Raw genomic sequence first — 13333 nt, 5'->3', positions numbered from 1 at the left:
TTATTGTTCTACTTATTTATGCATTAATTGGTTGATTCTTGTATGTGCCTTGACCAGGGATTGAGCCCACAACCTTAGTGTCTGGGGACACCACCTGAAATACTGCCAGGGCCTCATGCTTTGTTTAAATTTTAGTTTAAGTTTCTTTTTAGTCTTTAGGTATATTATTACCCAGATTTGTTTTACTTCAATAAGAAATTATTTTTTTTAGTCTTTTTTTTTTTGAGCTTTTGCAAAGGGAAGTGTTTGTGGTAATATACTTTGTTCCATTTTTTTACTTTTACTATATTTGTATAAAATTTTAATTTTTCATTAAATGGTTTTCAGCGGGTACCGTCTAATGCTTCATGGGAGCAGGCTATGAAAATGATCATTAATGATCCCCGATACAGGTAATAGTTTTGTTTTGTTTTTAATTTACTTTTCACTTTGAGCATAGCCAGCCTAGCAAATTTCAGGTTTATGAATCAGTATAACTTTCCACTCCCATTGTCTTTTATTATTTTGAATACTAAGAATAGAGGTACTCTATGTCTAATATGAACCAAAAATGCCAAAAGATTTGTCCTAGAATTTGAGTATCCTGCTATACAGATGAAATTAGAATTATTTTGAGAGTAGAAATTATTTTCTGTAATCATTTCTGTACCTTTAATTATTTTTTACTTTTAATATCTTACTGAAACTTTCTTAATTTATGAATGAAATCAGTTGTATTGTTTTTCAAAGTACTAACACTTGATCATCCTGCCTTTATTTATTATTATGTGGCATTTTTCTATTAGCGCTTTAGCAAAGTTGAGTGAAAAAAAGCAGGCTTTTAATGCCTATAAAGTTCAGACAGAGAAAGAAGAGAAAGAAGAAGCAAGATCTAAATACAAAGAGGCTAAGGAATCCTTTCAGCGTTTTCTTGAAAATCATGAGAAAATGACTTCCACAACCAGATACAAGTAAGATTTCTAGTGATGCTTGGTATATATGTATTGCACTGTTTCTGTGTCAGACTTTTTGCCAAGTGCAGTAACTAGTCCATAGATGCTCATTAAATTAGGTTATTATAAACATGGCAGTTTTATTAGGTAGAGGATAAATCAGTAGTTTAACGTGGAATTTAACTTATAGACACACTGATTTGTTAATTAGGGACTAGAACAAAAAGGGGGGAAAGAATTTAATATTCAAAGCTTTACTTTCTACTTAAGAATTGAAATATTTGATATTTGTGGATAGAAATAGTCTATTTTCATTAAGCACAGCATTTTGAAAACTTGCATTTATATAGGAGTCTTGATTTTTTTGAGTGCTTTATTATTTAAAACTATGGGTAATTCAATATTAATGTGCAGTAAGCTATGAAGTTCATATTCCCTATATGCTCTTATTTTCCTCTATATTCCAGAAGAGCCTTAGTGAAAGACCCTTCATTCTTTAAATATTCCTACATTATGTTTCAGCTAAATTTCTGACTACTTTTTGAAGTCTATAACAGGGGGCCCCAAACTTTTTACACAGGGGACCAGTTCACTTGTCCCTCAGACTGTTGAAGGGCTGAACTATAAAAAAAAACAACACTATGACCAAATCCCTATGAACACTGCACATACCTTATTTTAAAGTAAAAAAACAAAACAGGAACAAATATAATATTTAAAATAAAGAACAAGTAAATTTAAATCAACAAACTGACCAGTATTTCAATGGGAACTAGGCTCCTCTCACTGACCACCAATGAAAGAGGTGCCCCTTCCGGAAGTGTGGCGGTGGCCGGATAAATGGCCTCAGGGGGCCGCAGTTTGGGGACCCCTGGTCTATAATTTAGTTTCATGAGCAGTGGGACAGTCTCTGTAGCTACTCTAAGAAATAGAGATAGCCTTAACTGCAAAAACTGCTCGTTTAGAGTTAACCCCTCTAACCTTAAGGAGAAATAAAGGCCACCTATTTTATTCTTTTCCTTAATTATTCAGAAGTGTTTATAATATATTCATGAATTTAGAATAGAAAGAGTGTTCATTTGGTGGCTTTAAATTTAGTATGAAATTAAATTTATTTAAGATTGATTTTTATTGTATAATATTGAGTAACATTTAATTGTTTTAACAGAAAAGCAGAGCAAATGTTTGGCGAGATGGAAGTCTGGAATGCAATATCGGAACGTGATCGTCTTGAAATCTATGAAGATGTTTTATTCTTTCTTTCAAAAAAAGAAAAGGTATAGTTCGCTCTTATTGGTATTTATAGAAAAAAGATATTTATTTATTTCTGATTAGTACTTTATAACATGTTTATGTTTGTTGGTTAATCCAGTTTATATGGTGCAGCAGATGTATTTATTATTATAAGTTAGGTTTAAAAATGGATAGCTCCTATAAGTATTGATGTGGACATAGGACAGATTTTCTAATGCTTAAATTGTAATTAATTAGCTGTTTTATACCTATTTTGATCGATACTTCTTAGCTCAATGTGTTTAAAAAATACTCAGCGTTTTTGCTGATAATGCTTTTATTTATTATTCTTTTATAAGAAGGGCAATAAGTAATGGCTTCCACTAAAATATACTTACATATAGTGTTTTAAAATACCTCTTTTGCTTACGATTATTTTATGCGTAAATAGCATAATATCTCGTCTTCAGGAGACTTACAGAAATGTATTAACAAAAATTTTATTATAGCTTGAAGTGGTCAAAGACCTTAGCATTTATACATTGTGTACTTTGCAGTAACTTTAGCTTTTGGGGGGTTTTTGGTTTTTTATTTTCTCAAGTGAGAGGAGAGACAGACTCCCACATGCATCCCAACTAGGATCCACCTGGCAACCCCCATCTGGGGCCGATGCTTGAAAATGAGTTATCCTCAGCGCCTCAGGCCAACTGTTAGACCAACTGAGTTGTCCTAAGTGCCCAGGGCTGATGCTCAGACCAACTGAGCCATAGGCTGTGAGAGAGGGAGAGAAAGAGAAATAGATGGCTGCTTCTCACATGTGCCCTGACCGGGGATTGAACCCAGATGTCCGGATGCCAGGCTGATGGCTGATGTTCTGTCCACTGAGCAAACTGGCGAGGGCTCAGTAACTTTAGTTTTTTAGACCAAGCTTATAATGCATAGTAGTTGGAAGAGACATTTATTGGGGGGAAAACAGAAACATGTTTTCCAGATTTTGGCTTTAGGATAGAGCTGAAAAAACTGAAGGAATGTACCAAGCCAAGCATTTAGGCAAGAGTACTGAAAGATAAATAATGTTGATATTCAACGTTATTGGGTAACATCTGATATTTGTTCATCATTAGAAACCTTTGTTAATTGCAGTTTAAATATCATACTTCCTTTGACCTTCAAAACATGTATTCATACTTTTAGGAGCAAGCAAAGCAGTTGAGAAAGAGAAATTGGGAAGCCTTAAAAAACATCCTTGACAACATGGCTAATGTAACATACTCTACTACTTGGTCTGAAGCCCAGCAGTATCTGATGGATAATCCAACTTTTGCAGAAGATGAGGAATTACAGAGTAAGCATAATGACTAAATGGGAGAAATTATTTTTAAAAGGTTGTCTGGTAGCAAAGAATTTCTACTTTTTTATGAGACCATTTTGTTTTTTCATTTCTGGAAAAGTGTTTTGTTCCAAATAGACAATGTCTTTCTGATTGAATTTTGTGATTTTAGAACAAAAAAAAATATTTTTTTAGAACTCTGAAGTTGGCTTTATCAGATAATACCTGAAATAGTTTATTTATCATGGGTCAAACTTGAAATTTTCTTAATGTGACTAGGTAAGAACCAAATTAATTACCACATTTTACTCATGCTGTCTTCTTGAGGTAATGACTTTAGAGGTTTGCAAAATGCAAAAAAAGTATTACTACGTTAAGCTTCCCCACATTCTTTTTTACTACCTAGTTTTGTTTTAAATTACAGTTTACTTGATTGCCCCTCTGAATATGATGCTTCAGGAGATTTGGGATAGGGCCTAGAACTCGACACATTAAAAAGCTCCTTGGGTGATTCTGATATTGTTTACACATTTTATCATGATTTTATTTTCATTAGTTGTGTCATACGCATAGCCTTAGTTTCATCCTTGGATGTAGGGTATCTTTTGGTGAGAGCTTTATGGAGTCTTCTTTAACTGTTTCCCATTGAGATGATTACAGGATATATTTGAGTTTAAATACAGATGTTTTAGAAAGGTGATTTTGAAATTTATAGGGAGTTAATACAAATAATTAAACTGCTTTCCTTGCTGATACATTTTTTTTAACTGAAAAAACTAGACATGGATAAAGAAGATGCGTTAATTTGCTTTGAAGAACACATTAGGGCTTTAGAAAAGGAAGAAGAAGAAGAAAAACAGAAGAGTTTGCTGAGAGAAAGGAGACGACAGCGGAAAAATAGAGAATCTTTTCAGGTATTTAAAACGTGTCTTTTTTTCTCATTCACTTTTACCATGTGGTCATGAGCTTCAACAGTTCTGGAAACAGTTTTGAGATGCTTGATGCCAGCTTATAACATGGGCTTTGAGAAGTATTCATACACATTTAACTTGTTAGAAACCTGTTTTAGTTAGGGGAATATATAGAAGGCTATACAGATTTGGTTTAAGGAGCATACTAACAGACAAGGTTTTACTTGCGAAAGAAATAGGATGAGGGAAGATTGGAAAAACTTGTATGATGAGTCATTAGTATGAGTTGCTTTTCAGGCTCTAAAGAATTGTAGGGAATGCTGTGCTATAATTTGGGAGGTGGGTCATAATTTTAGGATGCTGTACATAGGAGCTGAAATCATATATCCTTTTCACAGGCTATTGCAGTGGTCAGCAAACTGCGGCTCACAAGCCATATGCGGCTCTTTGGCCCCTTGAGTGTGGCTCTACCACAAAATACATGTGCGGGCGCTACCTCGATAAGGAATGTACCTACCTATATAGTTTAAGTTTAAAAAATTTGGCTCTCAAAAGAAATTTCAGTCATGGTACTGTTGCAATTTGGCTCTGTTGACTAATGAGTTTGCCGACCACTAGGCTAGTGATTCATTTTCACCTCAAGTACAACTTTGTACTCCCAGTAATAGAAAATATCATGGACCAATGAATCATAATTATAGCAGTTAGATTAATTGATTGCTTACTGCTTATACATTTTGAATTTAAATCTCTTAATCTTTTTTTTTTTTTTTTTTTTTTTTGCGAGAGAGGCAGGCAGAAAGGGAGAGAGATGAAAACCATCAACTTGTAGTTGTATCACTTTAGTTGTCCATTGATTGCTTCTTTGACCAGAATTGGGGTGTGCTTTAACTGAGCCAGGGACCCCCTACTCAAGCCAGTGACCTTAGGCTTCAAGCCAGCAACCTTTGGGCTCAAGGCAGCGACCATAGGATCATGTCAATGATCCTGTGCTCAAGCTGGTGATCTTGTACTTAAGCCAGTGACCTCAGGCTTTCAAACCTGGGTCCTCAGCATCCTGGTCAACCCTCTATATTCACTGTGTCACCACCTACCGGTCAAACCAAATCTTTTCATTTTTATGATAGTCTTGTATTATATGAATAGGTACTGTTTTTCTATGTCCCCTTGTATACATAGATAAGGAAATGATCTGGGAGATGTGAAGTGACTTGCCTAACTAAATTCAGCTACTGAATAGTGAAGACAAAATTTGAATCTATGCAGTCTTAATTATAGGGTCTCTTCCATTAAATACTGTATTAGGCTAAATGCTAAGTTACAGTAGCTTAAACAAGTATGTACATATCTTAAAATAACAGTTGTTTGATATAAGAGTAGGGCACATTACCGTGCTCTAAGGCAGTGGCTCTCAAAACTTAGTGTGCATCAGAATCATCTAGCAGGCTTTTTAAAATACTTGGAACACTATGCCAGAGGTCACTGACCATCTTAAGTGTTACAGCTAATAGCATTATTTCAGTTCTCAGTCCATAAAAACTTACTAGTTAAAACACAAATTTAAAACTTTGTTATAGCTTCAAAACATTAATGTCTGATACAATTAGAAATCACAATTATATCTCCTTATTAGAGTATGGCTTCTTATTTAAAAAAAATACTGTTGGCCTAGCGTGCGGAGGACCCGGGTTCGATTCCCGGCCAGGGCACACAGGAGAAGCGCCCATCTGCTTCTCCACCCCTCCGCTGCGCCTTCCTCTCTGTCTCTCTCTTCCCCTCCCGCAGCCAAGGCTCCATTGGAACAAAGATGGCCCGGGCGCTGGGGATGGCTCTGGCCTCTGCCTCAGGCGCTAGAGTGGCTCTGGTCGCAACATGGCGGCGCCCAGGATGGGCAGAGCATCGCCCCCTGGTGGGCAGAGCCTCGCCCCTGGTGGGCGTGCCGGGTGGATCCCGGTCGGGCGCATGCGGGAGTCTGTCTGACTGTCTCTCGCTGTTTCCAGCTTCAGAAAAATGCAAAAAAAAAAAAAAAAAAAAATACTGTATCCTGTTAAAAAATAGAAACACAGCTGGTTAGCCACTGTGGATCTCTGTTTCCAGTTGTGGTGCTGGCCACTGTGTCCGGGAGTCTGCAAGTCTTCCTGGGTTTCCCAGACTAGATTTTACCTATTAGTGGTAACACAGTACAGTGTGACCTCAACTTCACATACAAGGCCCTAGAACTTAAATTTCCACTCTTTAGGATACCATTGCTTTTTTTTTTTTTTTCTAAAGATTTTATTTATTCATTATAGAGAGGGGGGAGAGAGAGAGAAGGGGGGAGGAGCAGGAAGCATCAACTCCCATATGTGCCTTGACCAGGCAAGCCCAGGGTTTTGAACCGGCAACCTCAACGTTTCCAGGTTGACGCTTTATCCACCGCGCCACCACAGGTCAGGCCAAGGATACCATTGCTTTTTAAAAGACTGATTGTTAAACACAATTTAAAAAATATTTTAGCTGTTTTAAAAAGAACAGTCACACACAAACACACACCAGAACAGCACCCCGTGTCCTCCCAATTAGCTTTACAGGAGAAATATCAGTGAGTTTAAAAACAAATCTCAGTATTGGGTTCAGTTCTCCATCAGGTACTCCGAGCTGCTGGATCTGAACTTGGCTGATCTGAGTGAGAATCTGGAACACACTTGGTCTCTCTCCTGGCCGCCACTGTATGTCCCCCCATGGCCCCCAATCCTGAAGAACTGCTGAGTAAATTAAGAGGGAAGCTCTTTTTAAATCCAGTGATGTAGAATCTGTTGCTGAGAATTTAGTCACATGTGCATAACAAAGGAGGATAGAAAACCTAGCTTTTAAACAAGCAGCCTTGTGCCCAGGAAAGAAGAGGAAACCAGATTTTTAGAAGGTCACTTAATATTCTTCTGCGACCATTGATTGAGCTTTAATGTCTCTAGTGATGGAGATTGTGCAATAGTTTAAAGTAAGGAGACCTGTATGATAAAATAATACTATAATAAAAATAAGGAAATATGGGTCAAAGTAGAATATACAATGTCAGTACTAGGACTGGAGAATGTGCAGTAGAAATCCTAGTGAAAGGCCACATAGGTCTTTTAGCTAAGCCTAAAATATGGTTTTAAATCAGTTTGGTGTGTCTCTGGCGTGAATTCTGATGACTATTGGTATAACTGATTAGCATGTTATTGGCTTTGCTTCAGGTATTCAGCTCAGTAATTTTTCTGTGTCATATTCCTAACAAAAGTTATATTTAGAACATCAGTAAAATAAATTAGAAAATTGACATTTAGAATAAAAGATGAATGGAAAGAACATTCTAAGTAATCTTGGTTATGATGATGGCTGTCATTTTATTGACTACTGATTTGCCAGTCAGATAATAGTAAATATCTGTGACATCTCTGACAGTATTTGAATTTATATCAGGAGTGGAAAGGAATGGTTAGGGGATTTAAAGGAGAACCAGGGAAATATGTAGTGTCTCAGAGCCAGAGTGGAGAATTAAGATAGAGCAGTGGTCCTCAAAGCTTGGTACTCTGATGAATAGCATCAGAGTCACCCGGAAGTTACAGAAATGCAGATTTTCAAACCCCACACCAGACCTACTGAATTAAATTCTGGAGGTGGGGTCCAACAATCTACGGCTTTAACCAGTCTTTCAAATGATTCTTTGAGAAACTGTTGTGGTAGAGGAACTCACCAAAAGTAGCAAACGTTAAGAATATGAAATATGACTGAATTCCATAATACTGTTAGGTGTAGCATTTATGGAGTTTAGTGACTGTTGACATAGTAGGGAAAGTTAAAGGGTTGCCAAACAGTTTAAACGTCAGTAGAAGCAAAATCAGATACTTCTTGCAGATATTTTGATGTTAAAGCAAAGTTCAAGAAAGCTCAGAGTTAAGAGAATGGCTTTTCTTGAGTAAGAAAAATTAGAATGAAGAAGAATGATAGCGGAATCTATCATTAAACAAAATCTTAAAAGGTTTGAAATTTAAGCAAATATGAATAGTTATATTACAAATAATATATAAGGAAACAAAAAGAATGAAGGAGATGAGAGACAAGATGGCGCTGGAGTAGGCGGACATACCAACATCCACCTCCCAGAACCAAAGTGGATTACAAACTAATTTTAAGAACTAGCATCTGGAAAAACCAACTTTGGACTAAACTAAGAGGACTCTTCAACCAAGGAACACTGAAGAAGCCACACCGAGACTGCTCCAGATATATGGAAAAGATTTATATAGGCGGATGGGGATCCTCAAACCCCTCAGCAAGATCTTCTGAGCATGGCTTTTAAGATACCTAGAGGCAGAAAATGCCCAACAGAGATCAAGGGAACTACCAGCGTTTAGGATACACCCTTAAAGGCTCCAACGCCCCAAAGGGGTCTCATAGGATGCCATCTGGGTCCTGCTTCAATAGTGGAAAGGAAGGTCATTGAGCTAAAGCCTGCCAGGCTTACACACCTCTGCTGTGAGGAAACAGGGACACTGGAAGGTAGGCTTCCCCCTCGCTCCTCTAAGGGAGGGTTCAGTCTCTTCCAGCCCTGCTCCAGCCACCTATGACCTAACCTTGCCCAGAAAGCTGGGGTTTGCCACTGAAGGCTGAAGGTGCCCAGGGCCGTCGGCCCCATCTACAACACTATGGACGAGCCTAGGGTATTTCTTCCAAGAAGCAGGTAAACTGATCTCATTTGCACAAGGGCCACTTAACTATGTTTTGCCTGAATAGTCAGGTTTTTTTATTCTTCCCTCAAAGATATCTGTTGTGGGTGTTGATAGTCCTATTTTCTGCTTTGCTTAATATATAGTGTTTCCTTTATCCCTCCTACCTCAATGCCCCACTCATATTTCAGGCTGGGACCTACTCCTAATTTAGAGCTCTCTTTCCCCCTTTTGCCAACTTCTATTATGAATCTGCCTTTGCCACCCAGCTTAGTGTATCCCAAGGTTCTCTTTACCATGCCACAGTTGCAGAGCTCGAGGGAAGAGCAACCTGGTCTCATCTCTCCAGGCAGAGGAGAACAGAAGCTCTATATTCACGCATCATGCAAATGGCTTTTCCAGTCTACTTGAATCATTACCAGCTAGAAGCAGCGGTCACTAGAACTTGGACATGAGCTGCAAAGTATAGAATGATGACAACTCCAGTGCCATGCAGACGTTTCCTGGATGTGGACTTTTCCTGGACTCCTGCTCCCTGTGACAGCTCCTAACAGACTGAACTGTGGTTGGGTTGCATTTTTCAGGGATTTGGCATGGTGATAAGGCCAACTTGGACTTGGTTAGGACACTAACATGGTTAGGAACATGTTAAGGACACTACTCTTTTATGTATTCTTGCTGTATTGGCCAAGAGTTTGCTTAAAGGCTTTTAATCACTGTAAAAAAAAATAGAAGACTGGATAAAGAAGATGGGGCACATATACACCATGGTATACTATTCAGCTAGAAGAAATGGTGACATTGGATCACTTATAGAGGAATGGTGGAGTCTTGGTAGCATTGTGCGGGGTGAAATAAGCGAATCAGAAAGAAACAAGAACTGCAGGATTCCATACATTGGTGGGACATAAAAACGAGACTAAGAGGCATGGACAGGAGTGTGGTGGTTACGGGGGGTGGGGGGAGGGGAGGAGGGAGGGGGAGGGGGAGGAGTACAAAGAAAACTGGATAGAGGGTGACGGAGGATGATCTCTCTTTGGGTGATGGGTATGCAACAGAACTAAATGACAAGAGAACCTGGAAATATTTTCTTTGAATATATGTACCCTGATTTATTGATGTCACCCCATTAAAATAAAAATTTATTTATAAAAAAAAAAAAGGAAGGAGATGAGAAAAAATATTAAATTGCTTCAGAGGCAGTGAGTGCAAAGGTTGGGAAACCTCCCTTCTAAGGTAAGGAGAAATACCAGGCTCAGCATCTTTGAAGCAACTTACTAGAATGCAATAAGTAGGCTCCCTCCATAATGGGGTTAGTAAACAAAAGGATTAAGAACCATACAATTTTAGCATAATGGTTTTCAAACCTGAATTCACATCAGAGTCATTTAGTCATCTTTAAAAATAAAATTTAAAATATCTGGCTCTCAGTCCATGTTTTTTTTTTTTTTAAATTCTCAGGTGATTGTAATTTTCACTCAGGTTAGGGATTCACTATTGAAATGGATTCAGTGTCAGGATTCTATGACTGTCAGTTCTTAGCCGTCTGGAAGTGAAACAAATACTAACAAAGCAGATATGATGGAATGAAGTAAATTCTGAGATCCTAGAGAGCATCACTGAAGATGGTTTCTGAGCTGTTGTAGGGGCTCAAAAGAGGGAACCAGTGAGGAACTTAGGGCACACACAACTGGGTTAGGTTAAGATAAGGATTCCATTCATGATGTAGGGACTGGTAGGAAAAAAAGGACAAAGTTTGAGAAAAGAAGGTAGGTAATATAAGACTGTATTGTGTTTTTTCTTGTTTGGAGAGAAGTGGAGTTGTAGATATCTGGTGTTGAGGACTGTGCTATCCATTAAAAATTTGTGTACTACATTTGTGATTTTAATTTCTTATTAATTTTTAATCACTTTTAGTAATCTTATCTCAGTATATCCAAAATGTTGCTTTAACATGCAATCAGTATTTTTTTAATTTGGCATTATTTTGGTGATAAATTTTTATAATCATTGTTGAATACACTGATTGCACATCTCAGTTCAGACTAGCTACATTTAATGTACTTAAAAGCTGTATTTTACCAGTGGCTCCCATATTGAACACTATGTGTTTCGGAATTTTAGAAGAATTTTGGATCAGGTACTATGTCTGAAAACAAAAAGCATATTTTATAGGAAACATGCATACACCTTCTTTAGCATCATCATTTATGATAATATCCAATATTTCGAGTTAACGTTTACCTTTGTATATTTTTTAAACTGGAAATGATGTTTCATCTTACAGGACAGTAAAACTGAAGCCTGGAAAGATAATGTAGCTTTTCAAAGGTCATTTTCTCTGAAGTACAAAATACTTTTTGCCTAAAAGCAGATTTTACTTTTATCAAGGAGCCAAGTATTCTTTGCACCTACATATTTGCGTAACATTGGTAGGAGAGTTTTAAATTTTGCTGTTTTTAACGTGTGTTCATGTTACACTAATATCTTTCCAATGTCCTTAGCGATGACTTCAGTATAAAGGATTTTTTGTTGTTAATGGTTTCAAATTTTTTTCCAAGATATTTTTAGACGAACTGCATGAACATGGACAACTGCATTCTATGTCATCTTGGATGGAACTGTATCCAACAATTAGTTCTGACATTAGATTCACTAATATGCTTGGTCAGCCGGGTGAGATTCTTTTCCTTCCTAACTTACAGTTATGATACTAGTTGGAATGGGCCATAGGGGAATGTGGGTTTGTGCTGGGAAATCAGGGAAGGGGGACACTTTATTTTGTTTTATAAACAAAAAAATAATTGCAGCTCTTTGGTTAGAGCTAGCTTTTGACTTTTTTAGTTTTTTCAATAGGATCAACTGCACTTGACCTTTTCAAGTTTTATGTTGAGGATCTTAAAGCACGTTATCATGATGAGAAGAAGATAATAAAAGATATCCTAAAGGTAAATAGTATACTTACTATAAACTGTTAATCTATGGTATATTTTAAAAATTGATTGTGTTTCCTTTCATATGTGTTAACAAGATTTGTGTTTTTTAGGATAAAGGATTTGTAGTTGAAGTAAATACCACATTTGAAGACTTTGTGGCAATAATCAGTTCAACTAAAAGATCGACCACATTAGATGCTGGAAATATTAAATTGGCTTTTAATAGTGTAAGTTACAGTTTTTAATATATTCAGCTAAAAGTACTTCAGTTGTAGGCTACTGGAATAAGGGAGTATGAGTAGGATTTTGAAAGTAGATGTCTCAGAGTAAGGTAAAAGAAAATAATTTAGATAATAACTTGAGATAACTTTGCTCAAGTTAACTGGTATTAGAAATTGGACCTTACCTTATAAATGATGGGAGAATACTTAAGAATAATGAATTCTTGGCCCTGGCCGGTTGGCTCAGCGGTAGAGCGTCAGCCTGGCGTGCAGGGGACCCGGGTTTGATTCCCGGCCAGGGCACATAGGAGAAGCACCCATTTGCTTCTCCACCCCCTCCCCCTCCTTCCTCTCTGTCTCTCTCTTCCCCTCCCACAGCCAAGGCTCCATTGGAGCAAAGATGGCCTGGGCGCTGGGGATGGCTCCTTGGCCTCTGCCCCAGGCGCTAGAGTGGCTCTGGTCGCGGCAGAGCGACTCCCCGGGGGCAGGGGGGGGGGGGCAGAGCATCGCCCCCTGGTGGGCGTGCCGGGTGGATCCCGGTCGGGCGCATGCGGGAGTCTGTCTGTCTCTCCCCGTTTCCAGCTTCAGAAAAAAGAAAAAAAAAAAAGAATGAATTCTTTCAATTAACAAAAATTATAGTATTATTGTAACTGACTAAATACAATTTTCTAAAAGTTACTAGAAAAGGCAGAAGCCCGTGAACGTGAAAGAGAAAAAGAGGAGGCTCGAAAGATGAAACGGAAAGAATCTGCATTTAAGAGTATGTTGAAACAAGCTACTCCACCCATAGAATTGGATGCTGTCTGGGAAGATGTATGTGTATTTGTACATTTTTTCTAATGAACTGTTTCCTTTACAATTGAAGATAAAAATACTTTTAGTTCCTTTCATTTTGTAGCCACAAAAATAAACTGGTTATTTATAGAATATATTAAATATATTGAGACTAGATTAAAAGTATAAAGTCAGATATTACTCCTCATTTAGAAATATTTGTTTAAAATGGTGTGGATATTAGAGTAAAGGAAATAATAGACTTTGAGGGGACTGGGCTGTCACAGTTTTAACTTGCTGTTGTTTCC

General features: G+C 37.6%; 1 protein-coding gene across 2 annotated transcripts in view; it reads left to right on the top strand.

The window, feature by feature from the left end:
- The window catches only part of PRPF40A (pre-mRNA processing factor 40 homolog A), a 60031-nt gene that overhangs the window by 40285 nt on the left and 6413 nt on the right, over positions 1–13333 (top strand). Inside the window, exons 10-18 of one of the 2 annotated variants that reach the window (XM_066346323.1) lie at positions 328–392; positions 786–950; positions 2101–2209; positions 3360–3510; positions 4276–4409; positions 11656–11770; positions 11951–12042; positions 12141–12257; positions 12927–13064. In XM_066346323.1, the coding sequence (XP_066202420.1) occupies positions 328–392; positions 786–950; positions 2101–2209; positions 3360–3510; positions 4276–4409; positions 11656–11770; positions 11951–12042; positions 12141–12257; positions 12927–13064 (1086 nt within the window). Of the gene's footprint in view, positions 1–327; positions 393–785; positions 951–2100; positions 2210–3359; positions 3511–4275; positions 4410–11655; positions 11771–11938; positions 12043–12140; positions 12258–12926; positions 13065–13333 lie in introns of both variants that reach the window. The other variant, XM_066346322.1, reaches the window with a different exon arrangement.

Source organism: Saccopteryx leptura, chromosome 7 (assembly GCF_036850995.1).
Source record: "Saccopteryx leptura isolate mSacLep1 chromosome 7, mSacLep1_pri_phased_curated, whole genome shotgun sequence".
In the NCBI taxonomy this organism is placed as follows: Eukaryota; Metazoa; Chordata; class Mammalia; order Chiroptera; family Emballonuridae; genus Saccopteryx; species Saccopteryx leptura.
The sequence above is the reverse complement of the archived record's forward strand: the minus strand, read 5'-3'. Positions and strand labels throughout refer to the sequence as shown.